General features: G+C 31.7%; 1 protein-coding gene across 1 annotated transcript in view; it reads left to right on the top strand.

Annotated features, from left to right (window-relative positions):
• Positions 1 to 5444: 5444 nt before the first annotated feature.
• Positions 5445 to 20514, top strand: part of LOC106678674 (protein kinase C) — a 67070-nt gene continuing 52000 nt past the window's right edge. The window contains exon 1 of the mRNA XM_014417363.3: positions 5445 to 6178. Within this exon, the coding sequence (XP_014272849.3) occupies positions 5831 to 6178 (348 nt within the window). The 5' untranslated portion in view covers positions 5445 to 5830. The remainder of the gene's footprint in view (positions 6179 to 20514) is intronic.

The following is a 20514-nucleotide window of genomic DNA, read 5'->3' as shown; positions in this document are numbered from 1 at the left end:
TATTATTATCTAATAGACAACTCGTTGCTTAAGGATATTTTCCCATTGCGAGCGTTGGTAAATAATTCTGCACTTTAAACGCACGTGAAACCTTCACATATCCATGAACAAGGCTAGCACAAGAATTCATACTGTACCTATACGTTAGGGAATTTAAAATTTATCAGACTTATAGTCCTAACATACTTAAACTCCTTAGACGGCAGAAATTATTGATGAAGCTGTCACTACTTGTCGAAGTATTGTTAGTCCGGGGGACCAATTTAGGAGGTATGGTGCTCTGAAATAGAAAGCCTCGGACAATACTTATTCAGAATAAGGTTAGAATAGCTAAAGAGGATTGTGAATTGACAGATTATGGTATGGTGGACTAGAGTCAACCTACAGATCATATACTATCGACGAGTTTTGAAGGTACCCACCTTAAATCCTCGGATAAATTAACCATATCGGATTTTGGAAGAGAAGGAAGACTTCTTCGGGATAGTTCTGTTTCAGTGAATTGCTTCTTTAGCCTGTTTAAAATTAAAAAGTTACATTTATTCCCGTTCCCATTTTTACCGTTAGTGCCACACTAATGTAGCTGATCCATTAACCTATCACTTGTGTCTCATTAATGGGATAAATGTCTTAAATTAACATGTTTCTACTAAACATACCACCACTACAAGGTAGCACTCGAAACGAAACTATCTCATCTTTAAAAATGGTTTTAGACAAGTTATGAATGTACAATATTAGACTCAACCGAGAAAAGCTTTTCAATTCATCAATTTAGTATTTACTCTTCTAATAAACAGAAGTGGACACCAAAAAGCTTGGGACAACATATGTCATTTTAGAACCATTTCTACCTAGAAATGTTAGGAACCCATGCCGTTCCTTAGATAAGCCATGTACTGCATGTACTATATTTGTTCCACGTGTGACGCAAATTTTGTACCCTCTTAATCAAGAACTATTGAAGTCCACAAAATTCAAATGAACTTACAAACGTAGCTGACTTTCTATACAAGTTAGATGGTAATAAACTGACTAGGTTCACAAATTGTTCGACATTGAGTTTCTACTTTTGCTTAGCACTGACGCTTCACTCCACGGTCTAGATCAGAGGATCCCGATCCATAGAAATCAATGGACCACTAAACAAAAAATTAAACCAAGTGTGGATCACTTGCTCTCCTGACTTGGAGCAAAGGTGGAGTTCAGGTTGTTTAAAAGTGCATTTTGAGGCTCTTTTATAGTTCATTTTTTCTGTTGAATCCTTTAAACTTGGACTCGAACATCAGGAAAGATAAACAAAGCAGTCTTAATAGTAAGTCCTCATAAAATATGAGCTGCAGGACATTACCTAGATCTAGTACTATAGATCTTGCCACCCACCTTTCGTCTTTGGGATCCACCGGTCTCATTCATCAATTATTTTGGCACTATCAGTTTAGAACTCCCTGTTCTTTATCAAGAATAACTGTATTATTTAACTTTTCTTTCCTCCAAAACACTCTTTAAATCTTTTGTCACATGCTTAAACCAGAAAATTATTTTTATCCCTTTGAATTAAATATATTTAATCTTCCAGGAATTACTTAAAAACTAGTATAAAATATAGATAATAGAACTGTTTAAAAATAATGTGATCTGGAGTAAGGTGCAGTTAGTCAGGAAATAATTAGTAACAGTCAATAAGCTATTGATTACATAATGGCCCATTTGTAAGAAATAAGTATGTAAAGAAAGATGCTGCAAACGAAGATGTATAATAATTTGAGGGAAATGGGGTTTCATAGCTTCGATAAGACTTTTAGTTATAGAAGCTAAATTAGTTTTTCTTGGCCATTTCTTTCGATGTTATGATTAACTGTGGACAGTGGTTGTTTTGTAGTTGGTCGAATGATTTCTGCAAACGTAAATTATGGAGTGATTCCGTCCGCCGGTTTGTTTGAATTATTCTCAGTATTATGAGTATTTGGCTCAGGACGTGAGTTTATTTTAATTTTTATGGTTTGATAATAGGTATATCCCTTAAAGCAGGCTTCATGGGCTGGGTCACAGTTTACACGAAGCCACAGTTATTCTGTTATTTAAACTGTGGTTTAACTGTCCTATCTGACTAAACAGTTGGAGTAGACAAATTAGCAAGGATTTACAGACTGCATAAGACCTGGTTATATCAAATGCCCCTTCAACATAAAACATGTGTCCCATAGCGAACTCATTATGCGATAAAAACTTTTCTATGCTTCCTACCAAGAAATGTAGGAAATTCTCAGTAGATATACATGCTGATTCAGAAGAAAAAGATTGAGTGGTAGCACCTTGCTTGTAACGTAAATTTCTACCAACTTCTCTCCAAAATCTTAAAAAGAAAGGAGAATAAGCTTACAGGTTGTAACGATTTAGCGATAAAATAGTCCTTTTTAAAAATAAAAGCTATTAATAACGTGTACATGACTCTGGTATGTATTCTAATGGTAGAAAGGCTGTAAGCAACGTCCTAATTCGGGACAGTAGATCATTAAGTCCTTCTTTAAGCATACGTGAAAGAATTCCGTCCATACCCGGGGTCATAAATTGGTAGAGCTCCCTTACACTCCACCTTCTGGCCCCACCCTAAACGATAGACTCCTGTAAAACCCTATCTTATTCATCAGTAAAAGGCTCTCAGAGTCCATAATTGGAGGATTGTTTAATTATATAGTAATTTTACTATACTTACATCTCCATCATATAAGACAAAGTCCCCTCTAGGCTGGAGGTCTACTTACCTTCTGGTTTCATTAAGGCGCCTAATGGTTGTTGGCTACTGCTGCTTAATAGCTTTATTATTTGAAGGACTTAAGGCGTTATTTGTATGTTCCTGCAGAAATTACACCTTCTCGTTTGTGCCTTGTTAATACACTTTTGTACGTATTACAGGCCCCTGGTATGAATTCCAGTCCACATCTTCTTTTGTCTTATAAGCTTTACTTATAGCTTTCTGTCGGTTTAGTTAAGCACCTTCTTATTTAATTTTCTTTTTTTGTAGGTTCTATGAAAAACTCATTCTGGTAGGCTGAAATGACTGGCCTGGGCTGGATTCCTTATCTAACTGCAATATAGAATGTCTTTCCACAAAGTGAGGAGCATCCCACTCCAACCTCTCTCTGAAAAGTTCCCAATCTGTATTCCTCGGATTTTTTTGTGGTGAGAGAAGAGGCTTTCCAGTATTTAACCTGAATGAGATCATCGTATGGCCATACAATGTAATATCTGAGATGATCCTGTAGTCTTTTCAAAGAATTTTTAATACGGTTGAGGGAAGTATATTCAAAACCTCACTTCTTATTCTTGTAATTAAAGCTACTTCACAACTTTGTAAAGTATTTTGGGGTTTGTTGAGGCTATAAATTCCAGAAAACCTTCGCCTTGGTCATTGCTCATCTGTAGTTCTCCACACCAGGTTATGAGCATTGATATCTCTGCCAATTAAGGGTGGTAAATCTACTTATCTGGAATAGCGAAGACGTCTGTCCAAATATTGATGAGGTGGATCTTGGTTATGAGGGTTATAAAAAGATCCTATTGTCATTTTAATCTTATATATACCAATCTTGATTGTTAGAGCCAAGGTCGTGATGTCTCTTGTTCATCTGTGGGATAGGCAGTATATGTAGGTTCTTAGAGACCCAGATGCAAATCCTGGGGTTATCTTCACCTAAGGGTGGGCGAATGATTCAATTAGAAAGTAGCTCAATCCGCTGTTCGTTGTTAAATGAATTTGATTAAAATTCGGTTTGTGTAGTCTGGGAAGTCCTCTCCTCATTCTCCTCTATTGCAGCTAGTACTTTTAGCTACTCTTCGATATCCATTGGTGATTGTTTATTTTGTCTGTATTGTTCACTGAACGATCGTAATGAAGTTGTTCAACCATTCCATCCCTTAACTTCAATTATCGGAAAAGGGTTGCCCCTAGAGATGGGATAAAGTGGCCTTGGGGAAGCAACTCTGGTACATGCAACAGGGTTCCATCCGGTCACGAAATGGCACTACTGCAACTTCAAAACTTTTACACTCAGCTGATAGCGGAGCCACTTCTTTTAAGCTAAGAGGAGCGGTCTCCGGTACTATCGTAGCGGCCGGGGAGTGTCATTACTCATTTTTCCTCTCTATCTTCTGAAAGGACTTCCCCAAGGAACCAGTCCAACAGCAAAGAAATGAGTGTACCTCTGTAGTGACATTTTTGAGTTGTGGTTGGGTGCAGTTGTAAGCTTTGCTCCTCCAGTTGCTAATCAAAACAGGCGTGCACCTTGCCTAGCAATAAGAATCAGGTGTGGGTCTAATCCTCGTTAAGTATCCTGACTAACTCTTTACCCTCCAGAGCACCTTTTAAAAGGTGATCCTAGTTTGTGTCCTGTATTTCAACTTTGAGTTATTCTGTGTCATTGTAGTGTATTGTGGAAGTGTCACAGTAGGTGTTCTCTCAACTTGGAGGAACTGTTGCTAATAGCGGTACAAATGACCAGGCGATGAGGCCGCCAGCTCCCTATGCCTAATTTTCAGTCATAGAATTACATAGGTATGTTGTATTTTTTCAATGCAAAGATAAATTCAACTTTTGCTAATTTTAATTAGTCATTATTTATTGAAAATATGCACGAGACATTTTATAAATTAACATCGAAAACATAGATATTTAATGGATTTTTATGACGTCAACAGGTATACGGGGATAAAACATAGGATTATCCATACTTATTTATGATTTAGAACTTATTTTCGTAAAGTTGAATTTTGCTTTAAATAGAAATTTTCAGCATTAGCAAAAGATATATTTATTTAGATTGATATGTTTCAAAATTATACTGTTTGTTGGATATATTCTGTACCTTATATTATGCGAATCAAATTTCACTAGCGTTCGGGCAAAAACTGGCGCTACTGACTGAAATTTAGTATTTATATTATATGTGCTAGATGAAGTTTGGAAAAAAATGTGTTGTTTCTAATTTAATAAGATTTAGTAACGTATTAAAGTTTCACTTTTTCCATAATTAACTGTTTTTTTGTATAAACCGTAATGGCATTTCAGCAAATCGAGAACTATTTAAATAAAAATTGATATATTACTTATTATTAATAAAAAGATCATTTGGACACTTTGGTTATTCAATGCAGTTTGGTGGTAGATTTATATTTAACTTTAATACACTACAATATTAATCTTATACGCTTTTTATTATGATTGAAATAGTCATTTCATGTTCTGAAGTGATAGAAAAAATATCTTTCGCAGTTTATTATTCTCGAGGAATAAAGAATTTTTTTAATGATTGTGCCGGATTTTACAATGTCATATCTGTTCGTTTAAATTTGAAATGGCAAATACTAAACTGCCATGGGATTAGTTACGGTTCCTGACACCAGGTTCCAGCACAGGAGGTTACTAGTTCTCTTCCAGCCATCAGCTGTTTCGTCATCAGATGACTGTATCGATCACAGAGCTCAATCGAGTCCCGGAGGGAGTTAAAAACAGTTATTAAGTGTCCTCTGTTGCAGTCTCTTCTCGGCTCTCGTTTGATACGGAGCTCAGTTGAAGAGGTTCACTTATTTATCTGTTGGTAGATATATTTCTTTAATAACAACCATGTTTGTAGTTGTTAATTCGCATCGAAAAGCATTGTGGGATTGGTAATCATATAATAAATTTCTATCTTCATCGGCTCCCTGAGATTGTGATAATGTGGTGTTTTCGTTTAAAAAGTTTGAATAGTCCCCATATGGGGCATGTCAGCTGCAGCATCAAGTGAAATATTGCCTCTCTAGTTAAGTGTCTACTATAGTCTTATCACAAATGTTCAGTGGAACTGTACGTGTGAAGATATGCGAAGCTTGCGGGTTAAGACCCACAGATTTTCAAAAGAGGCATAACATGATGACTTTTGGTAAACCTGAAGATCAAATGATAGATCCTTATGTCTCTATAGATGTTGATGAAAATCATTTGGACAGGTCTTCCACTAAGGCTAAAACATTTGATCCTGTTTGGAATGAATGTTTTGTTCATGATGTCCAATATGCTGATAACCTAGGTTTGACAGTTTTTCATAAAACTGCCATTCCTCCTGATGATTTTGTTGCCAATTGCTGTATACCTTTTCAAGAACTTCTGCAAAGAGATAAAGATTCAACTGATTTTTGGGTAAGAATTGCTTTCTAAGATTTTTAAGTGGTATACCTATATTTGTGGTTTATTTATCTATCTATGATTACTATTCGTTCATTATTTACTTTTTATAAGTCGGATTTCGTAAACTCTTTCTTGGCTAAATGACAATATAAGCCCTATCGTTGGATTTGTTTATATTACTAGCAAATTATTCTGAACAATCTTCATGTTATTCTCTTCCACGACTACAATAAATGTATATAAACCTTAATCATTTATTGCTATACTCGTTTCGTTACTACTATGAAATAAAGTTCTTCCGTCATAGAACAATCTAACAAGTAAAGTTTATGTTGTACAATATTAATGTTTATTTTACTAAATTTTTGTCTCTGCTGTTTTCTTAAACCTAAAATAATTATTCATATCCAATTGTTTTGTTTAATTCTTTATAAATTGACTTAAAATTGTAGTGGTTTATATGAATTTTACTGTTCATGTCGTACTATTCCTGTTAGTTGTACTAAGCTTATGAAAGAATTTAGCGGTTTAATTTCTTGAAGTCATGATAGTAGTTTTCTAAAGATAATCGGAGGCCAAAGCCTTACAGGGGCTGTAAGAGCCATTGTAGAGATTGATAGATAGATAGATAAATAGATAAAAAGATAGACAGATAGATAAATTAAAAAAATATATATATAGATATAATAACCACCTCTCTTTGTCTTTTAGATATGAGTAGTTGTTCACCTAGTCAGGCATTAAATTATATTTTCCTAATATAATAAAAGATTAACATGTAAAAATAGCTATATTCTCATACCTATTTAACAGTTATTGCTATGATGAGGTGCAGTACTTGAGTAATTTAATATAAAATTTTAATTTTTTAATCTATGAAACAGGTAATATATATCGAATTATTAAGTTATTTCTGCATTTTTTATGCTATCTTTATAAAATATATGTTTTTTTTTGTGTAATTTTTGTTAAATTTGTTTTTTTAGGGAATTTTATTGTTTGTTTTTAATTAAGTTTTAATGACATAGTGTGGTTGATACATAAAATGTGTAATAACAAAAAAATGGTTTGGTTAGTATTAAGTATTAATTTACTATTATAACTAATTGAGTAGTTCTGTAATTTTCTTAATGTATTATTTATTTCAATTCAACTTTTATCAAATATTCTTCTGATCCAAGGTTTCCATTAGTGTTTGATCGAGCCTCTATATTTAACTACTTAGTAAATTTGTAAGTTGGTATTAAATTAGTAACTAATTTCTTATTAGTGACATCACTGTCCGTTTAAATATTAGTTTGGTTACTGAATGATTTTTTGCTGTTTAAATGACGTGCTGGTGTGGCAGTATTATTTTCATAACTTATAAAAACATTTTATTTACATCTGGCATTTCATAAGATGTTTTTGCTTTAAAAAATATATTTTACAAAATAATTAAACAATATGTTTTAATGAACTGGTTGGAAATAATCTTCATAGCACAGTACAGCAGAATTACTAGTACTTGTGCTTATTAGATTATTTTAAAAGTTTGTGTTACTTGGTATCATAAATATTTTTTTTTTTATTGGATGTATATACATGTTATATTTATTTTGGAGTATGTATATGCTAGCTGAAAACACTCAGCCTAAGTCTTAAAGTCTTGAAAATAGCTGAAAGTTTAATTTGTTACAAAGTTTATTAATCCCACCAGTAATTAAGTGCTATGATTTTTAAAAATTGTTTGATTTCTGAATATAAAACTATCTATAGGTAATAGGCAATGCTTGATTTTCAAATTTATAATTTACCATATAAATAAATAGACACATACGTATATATTAAAAAATATTAATAAAGTAAAATATCTAAAACTAGGTATAGAGGCAACCTAACTAAGTTTGTGGGGTAAAGCAGGTCTCTAGGAAATTCCTGTACCTCTATACCTCAATAATTGGTGTAAAATCTAATACAGTTTGAGTAAGGGTGAAGTATGATGTTGGGTAGCAAATCTATTTTGTTTTCATTTAGGGCCATGAAATGAGATTACTTTAAATGATGGTTTGCATCTCATTGTGGTGATGTGAAGTCAAGCTGCTCAGTGGTAACAAATTATGAAGACTGAATCTTGATAAAGATTGAAGATAGTTGTTGTATATTATATTTGTTTCAAAAACGAACAATTTTGATTTTTAGTTCTTGATGAGGAAGGGAATATATGACAGTAAAAATATTTGTATGAGATCTGGAGGTGGAAACCTTTTTGAGGAATAGGGTGGGATCAAATTAAAGATGGAAATTAAAAAAATTCTTTGAATTCAACTTATTAAGCTTCAGAGAAAAACACCAAATGCAAGCCATTTCAGTTAAATGAGACTCAGATCAATTATTGTGTTACTCATTATGGGGGAAAATATTGATAAATTAATGAATACTTGTCTTACACATTTATTAGTGATACAAAATATAATACACCCTCATCAACTCTATTTTATTACTAACCTAGCTTCTTTTTTCATTCCTGACAATTCTCCGATCCACGTGAAAAGAAGATGGCCTCATCAAGTCCTTCTAATGTAAAAATGTTTTTCGAGTGTTACTAATGGGTAGTTTCTCTACTTGCCTGTATAATACCATTATGATCTTACTTCAAATTTACTAGATTTATTATTATGTACAGTTGTAAATGTTAATAAATAAAAAAAATTTATATTCTGTAAAAGAGTATTGTAGATGCAATCCTATTTTCTAGTGATCTTTTTGTTTAAACTTCATATTTGATATTAACATTACAGGGTCATTCTAAAATAAACAGTCACTTTATAAATCTGTGAAAAAATTATTTTTGGTATGGTAGATAAATTTAATTAATATTAATCATATTTCATTTACTGAAATGATATTCAACTGCTGATAATTACGTCGTAATTAATTAAATTAATAATTGTTAATGATTAGGTTAAATTTTAAATAAAGCAGGGATTCCAAGGTGACCGTCCATGGCAGAGATAGTAAGTTTGACGATGCGACAGGTATGCGCTGATTGTTAAAATACTACTAACTATCATCCGAATCCTGATAGTATGACAGCAAATATTAATTTACATGATCTCAGTAATTTTCTTAATTTCTTTTTCAACTAAGCTTCTCAAAAGAATGAACCCTTATCATGTAATTTCAGCAAGTTATATCCCTACGCTTGTTATTTATTTATTTTTCTAATTTTAAATCTTTAGTGAATATTTTCAAAATATACTTGAGACAGTTACTCGCTATAGATTTTTACAAGAATTTTTTTTTTAAATCCTTTATAATCATTTAATAGCTCTGACTTTATTCGGCTTTGTGATGTAATGAGTGTTGGTTGAGGGGTTAAAAAAACAAAAACAAAATGACATTATGCAGAGCTTATAGAAACCTAAGGACAGCTAAGTGGTAGTTTATTGGAGAATGGCCCTATAACCAATAAAACTATTGAAGCAGACAATACGACAATATCCACTAGACCAGTGGTAGTGGAACCGGTGGTCCGCGGACCACAAGTGGGCCGTAAAAGCCTTGGAATGGGTCGTGGGATGGGTCAACAACATTCATTTTGTTACGAATTACTGTTAGATCAGTTTTATTGTATATCTTTTCTGATGTTTGAGTGCTAGTTGAAAGTTTTTAGAAAGTATATGTATTATAAAAGTCGTGAACGAATGAATAAAATTGAATGAATGAAAATACGAATAGATTAGATCATAAATAAAATAAAATACTGAAATCAATTGAAGATTTAAACCTATACAAATATAAGTTTTAGTCGTTTGTGACGACTACTAATATATTAGTCATGAATAATAGCTAAATTTTAAAGTGACTAAAAAAGTAATTATTTTCCTACTAGCTCCATCTAATGAATAAACAATTATTCATTTCTTATTATTTTTTTTACTAAAAATATTTTCGTCAATCGTCTAAATTTTTTTATTAAATTTTATTAATTAATATTTCACTAACTTTGGTGGAAGCTAATCTTTGATAGAAACCGGAAAAGAGCTGTTAAGTATAGTTTTAAATGGAAAATGATTGTTGAAGTCAAGTCAAGGTTCTGGTTATTCCAGCGCCTTTGTAAGAAGAAGTAAATACATTTGTATGATGATAATGAAATTATTAAAATCATTATTCATATTAGATATGAATAATTATAAGTAGTGGGAAAAATTGTTTGGCTTTTCAGCAGAAAACATAGTAAAATTAATTATATTTCAACAATTTTAAGATAATACTTCTTATTTATTTCTTGAAATTTACAACAATTCATACTATACAGCAAGTAAAAGTGAAGTAAGGGGATAAAACATAATTGCTTCTGAGGGAAGTTCCCATTAGTAGCACCTCATTGATTATTCTAATTTAGGAGGTCCCGTGGTCATCTTCTGTTCAAACGCCTCGGAAGTAGATTGATATGAAAGGTTACTGACTTGTGGGTTTGTGTGGTGAGGAGTTTGAAATTAAAGGAGGTTATCTATCACGAGCTAAATCTGCAACGAATACAATTTTGAATTCTTTATGTATAATTTTGTTTGTGACATAAGTAAGGACTTTTCGAAGGGTTTTGGATTGCAGGAATTGGATATGAAAGGAATTTGATGGTTTTAGTTGAACCCCATAGCTCGATTCCGTATGTCCAGATAATCAGGCCTAACAATGGTAATGAAAATGAACTTTTTGTAGTAAGTTAAAAGCTTAGAGTATTTTCTATGTAACTGTTGTAGTAATGTACGAGCAGTTTCTTGTCGTTTTAGTTTTATGAGAATTCTATATTAGTCGCGTGTCAAGATGGAATACTGGGTAACGTGTATGTTCGACAGGGGCAAGTGGAATATTCTTAAAAGGATACTGTAGCGCAGGAAGACACGATAGGTTTACGACGAAGGGTAAAAGTAATTTGGTGTAGTTTGTTAGAATTTATTTTGGTTCTCCGATTTTGAAACCGTTCTGCAATTTATGACTATAGAGTTTGTAATGCAGGAGCTGGGTCATTGTTCGTGGATAACATATATGTGTCATCAGCGTAAGTGGTGAGGGCAGTCTAGGATAGGTTGGACAATCAGCTTATTAATCGTAGTGAATAGGCGAAATTCTGATGTACTTGGAAGGTACCTTCTTTTATATCGAAACAGTGAGTTAGGAACGGATTAAAAGGTAATTTATTAGGGAAAGGAACTGATGCAGTTTATAAAGTAGTCCTGGATGCCAGACTCGGTCTATAGCCTGTTTTACGTCAAGAAAGACTCCCGTGCAGTACATTCCGCGGTTCACCACATGATGACACTGTTGAATAGTAAAATCAGTTTTCCAAAATTCAAACCTGGGGTCAGGAATCTCGTGGTTTTAATTTAGGATTGGGACAAGGACAAGTACTTTTTGTCTGTTGCATATAAGCTGATTTATTAAGTTAAGAGAAATGGTACCTTATATATTTGAATTGTTGTGATTAAGGAGTTACCTAAGGATTCATCATCATATTTAAGTTTCCTCAGAAGTCTATTGTATAGTTTTAAATGTTTTTCTACCCTAAACATTAGAGATAGGAATTTTGGTTCACTACTGAGGTCATGCTAACGGTTTGGCATTTTTTACTTGTTCTGCCACCAGGTACCTCTATGATACCTCGACAATTTATCAATAATCCCCAACAGTTGTTATCTGATAAGTACTATCGTATTGTCAGTCATCGTCAGATCCTTTATTTGGTATAGCTTACGTCTATCAGTCTGACAATGACTAGGACCTATACATGGTAAGGCTCTGTTCACGTAAGTCGAGGACCCATTCAGGGTTTATTTATTTTCTAAGCGAAAGATACAAAAAAAAAAAAGTTTCAGTTTTAACTCTATAAAAGTTAAAATAAATAATGATGTTTAATTGATAGTGGATCAGATTCCTGCAATTAAAAACTCCGGTTTTTAGCAGGGTGTTCAATCTGGAATACGATTTGCACACGAGCCGGATTTTTACTGTCCAGTTCGCTCTTGTTTCTTTTAAATTAAATAGTCCTTTGGTTTTTACCATGAGTAGGAAACGCATGATTGGAATGTGGTTTACCAACCGTTGTGTGGGATCACTAGTACAAGAGCCGGGAAGAAAAAAAGGCAGTTATCTCACCCCAATTTTCGATTACTTTAATGAAAACTATGTATAATTAATAGTCAAAATTGATGAGTCTGGCAAGTATAGGTAGGGGGAATAAAAAATGGTGGCTGTTTCAAAACCTTAAAAAACACTAATTTTTTATTCGGAGCTCTATATCTTAAAAACTACCGACAACACTAAAAAACCTAAGAGCACATTATTTAAAGAAGAGTAAATTTGCTGAAATATTAACCCTAAAAGAGCTATTTACGTCCAATAGTTCTCGAGATATAGCTTTTTAAAAAGCAACATTTCTTAAAAATCTACTCCAAGATTAGTAGTTAGTTAATTTATTTTGAGAAATCTATACCTCAGGAACTATGTAACGTACAGATGTCTATTAGCACTCAAATTAAAGCTAGTACAATGGACTATAAAGAATTTTATTACCTTTACCTTCGTAGGAATTATCGTTTTAGTATCGTTTTCATGATATTTGATAAAATAAATTGATTTATAGTTGTTCGGACAATAAATTTGATTTACGAAAAACTTCATTTCAGAAACCATTTGACGTACAGATGTCTGCCAGCGCTCAAATTAAAGCTAGTTAAATTTACTATAAAATAGTTAAATTGTTTATCTTTGTAGAACTAATAGTTTTTATGATATTTGACAAAATAAACTCACAAAATGTTAATTTCTAGTTGTTCTTATAAAATGTTGGATTTTTGAAAAACTATATCTCTAGATCGATAAGAGGCACATATGTCTGCCAACACTCAAAATAAAGGAAATTTAACTTACTATAAAGTAGTTTGTGACACTTAGCTGCGTAGAGGTGGTAGTTTATGATATTCGCATATTAATATAAATTTGACAAATAAAAATTTGTCCGAACAACTATAAATCAATTTATATTAGCAAATTTCATGAAAACTATTACTCCTTCGAAGGAAGATAATCATAATAAACTACTTTATAGTTCATTAAACTAGCTTTAATTTGAGTGATAATAGTCATCTGTTCATTAAATGGTTTTTGAGATATGTTTTTTCAAAATAAATTCACTAACTAATGATCTTTCAGTACGTCCCATACAACATTTTTATGAAATGTTACTTTTTAAAAAGGTATATCTCGAGAACTATTTAATGTATATAACTCTTTTAGGTCTCATATTTTAGCAAATTTGCTCATCTTTAAATGACGTTCTCTTAGGTTTTCGTGTATTGTAACTACTTTTTAAGATATAGAGCTCCGAATAAAAAATTAAGTTTTTTTATCGCTTTTAAACAGCCGCCATTTTTTATTCCCCCTACCTATACTTGGCAGACTCATCAATTTTGACTTGTAATTATACATAGTTTTCATTAAAGAAATCAAAACTTGGGGTGAGATAACTGCCATTTTTCTCCTCTTGGGCTCTTGTACTAAATGTAAACGTTGTCACTAGCTGTATTGCATTAAAAAAAAAAAGTATGAATCGAGCATTCTAACGTCTCCGTTTAAACAATTACGATCAGATGAAAACAAGTGTTTCATCTACTGTAGGATATCTATATCATTCGTTGATGAAATCCACAATCGATTAAAAGATAGTTTTCAGCGGCGATAAGAGAACACTTTTTTTTTTTTTTTTTTTAAAAGCAAACTCGAAATCCTGTCATTTAGATGTTTTATGATTGGTTTTAAAATCTTTTTTTTTTTTTTTTTTTAAAAGCAAACTCGAAATCCTGTCATTTAGATGTTTTATGATTGGTTTTAAAATCTAGAGAAAATATTTAAATAGATTCTTTTTTTTTTTTTTATAAAATTAATAATTAATTACGTGATAATATAACATTTTCAGAACATTACTTTTGCAGGATAAAAATATATGGAGATCATTATGATATCACGACGAGTACAAATTAGAATTTTTTAATGAAATAAATCAATTCAGAATATTTTCCGTCATATCCAGGATATTTTTTCTTTTTAACTTTCTATTATACCATTTCCAGCTTCTATTCAGCGTAGTCTCTCGGTCTTTGCTTGACTGCTTCATTTTGTTGAGGGATTTGGCTCTACTATTTGGCTCTACCTCCAATCCCCTGGTATTCCAATATTCCTGGTATGTAATTCTAGGACGTCCTCGTCCTTCGCTGTGGTGAGACCTCCAATAACGTTTAGGCGATCTATGTCCTCGTTCCTGCAGCAGACACACCCAAACTACTTGAGATGTCGGATTTCAAGAGCATTTTAAGTTCATGAACTTCTAGCTGGTAGGTATTGTACATCAGTATAAGTAGGATATATCTGAAGAATTCAATTAAAATTGTAAAGTAACTGTTAAAGAATAAATTGATTAAAAACCATTCTAAAAGAAATGAAGTTATTGAATGTCTTTAATTAATTACTGTGGAGCCACTATTGAGCTATATAAATCGATCGATTTAATGTATAACCCTGGTCTCAATTTTTGAATCGCTTTAAAATGTGTATTTGAAAGAATTAAAACACACGGGGGACGAACATGTAATATAATTTTTTTTTTCGGGCACTTTTTAATAGAAGAATATAAATAATCTTTTGAGCTCATGAAAGTTCTACAAGTTCCTTTCAATACACCAAAAATTTCGGAGACAAAGCAAAATGGCATATATAAACTTAAAATTAACTGGACCTTTTGGGAAGCAATTACTAATTAGCAAAGTACCTATATACCGATAAACAGAAAAAAGAGATTTTTTTCTCACTGATTTTTATGACTTATTATAGATGTGCAAGTTACTTTTTTTTTTTTAACACTATTTATTACATATGTAGGTGTAATTCTTCTAATGATTCTTTCCCCCCGCTATAAAGCGGTTATCCATATAACAGCCGGTTTCATTTCTACTTGACCCGTGTTATACCGAGGGTCCGCTGTTATTTATAGAAACTCTGTACACTGATATACAATTAGAATCAGTACATTAATATAAATAAGTAAGTGTTAGTTCTATGCTTAACCAGCAGTGTACTATACCTGAAAAAAAAAAAAACCGAATGAATACTTGCACGCGAATGTTTTTTTATTTATCGGAACTTAGACGATTACAAACGTAATGCTTCTCCTCCTAACACTTGCCTTCCAAAGTAGAAGAATCATATCCCAAAATCTTTTTAAAATAATTCCAGCCGGATGATGTGAAGTCGTTTGGAACAAAAACGGGAACCTGTGAAAATGGACATTCAGATAGAAATCAATTATTTACAGAGGTGCAAGTTTTTGCTACTTTTTTAAAAATTTTATTTACTTTGTGATGGATTATCCATAATGGTGTAACTAATAAGACCACTGACATCAGTGGTATACAATAGAATTGAAATTTGAAGGATTTAAGTGATAAAGAAACGGAAAATAATTTAATGAAGGTTTCATAAATATAAGGTTGTAGGTTTCATAAATGAAAAAGTTATTACGGCGAAATATTGGATTTCTGTTACATTAGATGCTTTAAAAAAATCTAGGTTGGAACCTTCATGTTTAGGTTTTAAAATTATTGGTCTCTCTGTGTGACGCTCGAACCATGCTCGACATCAAAGACTGGATGGCGGCATTCGTTCAGTAAATCTCCCGATTCTTTGGATTCACACAGATATTCCTCTAAAAGTCCTTTTCTAATTATTTGTTGTAGTGATTTGAACAGAGTACGTTTGGCGTATGGAGTAACGTGAATTAATTGACATTATATTCGTTAATTTGCAATAAGTTTCGCTCCTTCAAACTAAATTCTTGGTTATTAAAAAATAAACTGCATAAATTTATTAAATTGAAGAGAAAGAAACAATTTGTCTTCGTTTTCGATAATTTTTTCTACAATATTGATTGGTTTTCGTGACGCTTTACAGTTTGTCAGGATTTTGGTTAAGAGCAAAAATTTGTTGTATCACGTAAAGAATGACAAATAGTTTTCTAAGTAATATGTGCCTATAGTTAGCATTTCAACTTGAGTTCGATTTTACGGATTTTAATGTTTATTAAATGATTTTTGTCGTTCTGAAACTTGGAATATATCAACACAGTTTGATCTAAAAACAATAAAATTTTAAAGATTTAGAACTACAATGAGTTGAGGAAGCACGTTTTGACTCCTTCAAAATCCTAATTCACAGAAATCCGATATATTATTTTATAAATTTTTGAGAACATTTACTTTGATTTTAAGCGATAAAGCAAAATCTCGCGAGATTTATATAAAAATCATTTCATATATCAGAAACCTTAAGAGTTTAGAATTCTAATTCATTACAAAGTTGCTGCAACGAACTAATATTTGAAACTATGAAAAAAAGTCAGAGGATGAAAAGGCAGCATTTAATCAAGATTCCGGACGAATCCCGTTTAAAAAAATTCGTAGTGACATTGTGTACTTCAAATAATATTGTACCATTAGTGGTGCAATAATTCGGATTTCGGAAAACAATTTATAGAGCTACATGGATTTTTAAAATTTAGATTTTTTGTTTATATTTTATTAAAAAACCAAAACAACCCTTAATTAGTCACGTACGTTTTGATATAATATTACTTGACTTACAACTTCTATGAAGTACAGGCCTTTTGTGGGCTCAAACATATAAACACATGGGGAAGGTGGCATGATCCTCTCCTAATGATATAGAGAGTTATGTGCGAACATTATGGTAACTTCAACAATTTATGGCAACGTTACCCATTTGATAATAATGTAACTCATTTATAATTTTGTAATTTAGTAAGAATGAAAGAATGTCGTAAGAATGGAACTTTGTAATTTGTAGTAAGAATGGATGGTGCGGGTAGCCGTGGGGCAAGGCCCGTGGCTACTAACTCCAAGTTAGTAAGACCCGAGTTGGAATCCGGCTGGGCAGAAAAATGTTTTCTGTTACATTGTAGCCGTGAGTCAACTCTTGTGGGTTCTGGAGCCCTTCTTGGGTCCACTCAGCCTCGATCTGGCGGTCGAGCGTTATTCTGACCAAATCACCTCCTTGCAAATCCGTAGGTCTAGTAAAAGTACTCAACCCCTGACCCTTCGTGGGTTGTAGCCGGTACAGATTTAATTTTATTTAATTAGAATGAAAAAGGATCCTTATTTAAAATTAAATGCTTTCCTATCCAGCTTGAACTCTTACACTCTGGAATTTTTCTCTTATTTTTCAAAGTAATTCAACTCTTTAGGCTTCAAAGAAAAACACTTAAAGCGAAGGATTTTAATTAAATGTAATGCTAATGAATTCTTTTACCTATCACTCATTGTAGAAATATTCTCGGGTGTCATTCTTAAATAAACCGTAACTGTTAAAATGAAATAAATTGTATCCAATTTAGGTCTCAAAACACTCATTATTTCTTTAAAAGTCTAACGTTTCGGCCAACGTTTATTCTGCTCAGGTCATCAATTTCAGTCAAAATTACCATTTTGTCACTCTTCCCATTAAATATTATAACTTTTAATTAAAAACTTTCTTAACGCAATACTTTTTTAAATTTTTTTATTTTAAAGAAATGTCCAAATCAGTGATCATTATAATTATATCCCTCCTAATATCTTAAGGAAATAAATTCAAATTTTACAAAGACTTTTTTATATTATTTTTTTTTATATATTTATTTAGGATATTTACATTTGTAATATTCTCTACCGAATCTATTTCATTCAATTTTTCATATTTGTTTATAATATTATGTTTCGAAGAATTAAAACAGTATTTAAATCGTATACTAACATCATTACTCGAGATAAAAGTTTGATTTAATTCATTTAGTAAAAAACTCCATTCAGTTGCCGTTTTCTGTGAAAAAAAAAGAATAGAACATTTGGAGAAAACCTACAATATCTTAACTGGCTGTTAGACAGGACAAATCAAAGCCATAGAACAGCTTTGGTCTAAGCTTTATTGACATGCACAATTTTTTTTCTCAGATTTTTAAGTGGTGCTACTGTTTGAATTTTTTTTCTTGAAATTTAACAGGATTTATTCAGTATTTTTAAATAGTTTTAAATACAATTCTCTAAGGTCGCGGATGGCACCGGTTCTGGTGGTGTTGACTTTTTTCATTTAAGTGGCGGTCCCACAAAATGAAAAACTTGACACTTCACCATGGTTAGAATAGGTTGGTCACCTGTAGATAACTTGGTAAACATCACCAACTTCGCTGTGGATTGCCTTTAAAAAAAATTCGAGTCTTTTGAAATGATTATGAAAATATTTTATTACACGTTAATTACGAAAATTCATTCTAGGATTTAAGGGATAAACTTAATGGAAGGAGTCCAACGCTTCCGGCCTTTTAATAACTAACCGTACGTTGGGTTATTGAAGCTATAAATGTATTTATCGGGAAGTATAAATTTGGCAAATATCATGGAAATTCCTACTCCTACGAATAAGCTTTATTTTGAGTACTACTAGACGTCCGCACGTCTAATTGTGTCAGTTACATAAAATATTTCTATGTGATTTATTTTCGACGTTTGTGTGATAATATCAAAATACTGATTTAAACTGCTCCCTAGAGTGATAAAAATACCTCTAGTTACTTAGTTGATATTAAACTTGATAATTAATTAAATTAATCATAGTTAATTACTAAGCTATATTTTTAATTAAAACATAATTATAGACTGCATTAAAGGTCAAAATATTATTTGCAGAACAACATAATAATATAGAACATTTAATAGATTATTAAATCTATATAATTCAAATAAAAAAGAATAATATACAGTTTGGAGGTGAACAATTTCACTACTTTTGTCGGTTGGGTGCTACCGATTGGTCCATTTCATTATTTTTTTGCTCTAGCATCACACTGCTGGGAAACCCCTTGTTTTTATACATCTAGTACTTTTAATACTAATAATTTTTCAAACTAGGGAAAAAAAAAAAAATCAAGACCCTGATCCTTTATTTTGTACAGGATCGTTCCTAAAAGGGTGTGTTGGGTTAAGAGAGAAAATATAATTAGATATATAGATAAATAATGAAAATAAAATGAATAATAATAGGGATATAGAAAAAATATATATTTTAAGAGTACAAAAATGATAAAACAACAACATATATTACTATTATATATGATAATAATAGTGCTCAAATGCCTATACATTTTAAGAATTGAAAAAAAAAATTGTCTAACTAGGTATAAGTATGCTGTGAATTTAGCAACTTCTCTATGATATAGTTTCAAGTACAGAATTAATGAGTAAACTATTATAATAAAAAATAAATTACATGATAAATATTCTCCTTCGAAGGTAGGAAGCCCTGGGATTCTCCTTACATGGAATGTTTTTGTTCAGTAGATAGTTTCCAAGATATTTAGCATGGATGAAAAATTAAAGGGTTTTCCTTAAATTAAACAAACTTCCAGTCGTCTGCTTAGTTTGCTAATTTAGATTTTTAGCTTCAGTCCAAACTCAAGAATCGTAAAAAAAAATTAAGAACTGGCAGAATTTGTGTATTTAGTTGCTTCGTTTCCTGAACTATTAGGAGAACCATCAGTACTCATACCATAGCAGATATTCGGTCTATATTAACTTTTTTTTTTTTTAATTTGGAACCATTGATATAACATTATTATTAGTACTAGAGATATCCTAATTCATCGAGATTATTTTCTAGGAAAATATTATTTTCTTTGGAATAGCAAGATTACAGGATTAATGTGTTTCCCTGATTAATAAATACTTTGTAATCGGTCTGTTAATAGAACAGAGTTGAGCAATGCTTGATTATTTTTATTCAGTTTTTCTTTTTTTTTTTTTTTTTTATAAAATAAATTTTTATGAGTACAATGTGGAATTAGGTATACACATACTCATCAATTATGATGACATATCACATCGAACTTGAACGATAATTGAATACTTTAATACAATTTAATTTAATTGAATACAATTATATCAAACTCAAAAATGTTTTACTTTTTGTACTTAAATAAGAACTTATCGAAAATTTTGTGTAATTTCGTTATAAATTATTTTCGTATTTAAGTACAATTTTGTTACTCTTACGCCTGTCGATCAGATCCGCTACCTTGGACTACATTTGGACAAACGATTAACCTGGAATCCTCACACAAAAGACAGGGGCATGTCGATTTCGACTATTACAGCACTTACTAGACATACGGTCTAAACTTCCAACACATTACAAAAGACTGATCTACATAACTGTAATAAGGCCAATCTGGACATATGGAGTTGAGCTTTGGGGCTCCACTAAACCTT

Source organism: Halyomorpha halys, unplaced genomic scaffold (genome assembly GCF_000696795.3).
Source record: "Halyomorpha halys isolate HHAL.00 unplaced genomic scaffold, Hhal_1.1 Scaffold154.1, whole genome shotgun sequence".
Taxonomy (NCBI): domain Eukaryota; kingdom Metazoa; phylum Arthropoda; class Insecta; order Hemiptera; family Pentatomidae; genus Halyomorpha; species Halyomorpha halys.
The sequence above is the reverse complement of the archived record's forward strand: the minus strand, read 5'-3'. Positions and strand labels throughout refer to the sequence as shown.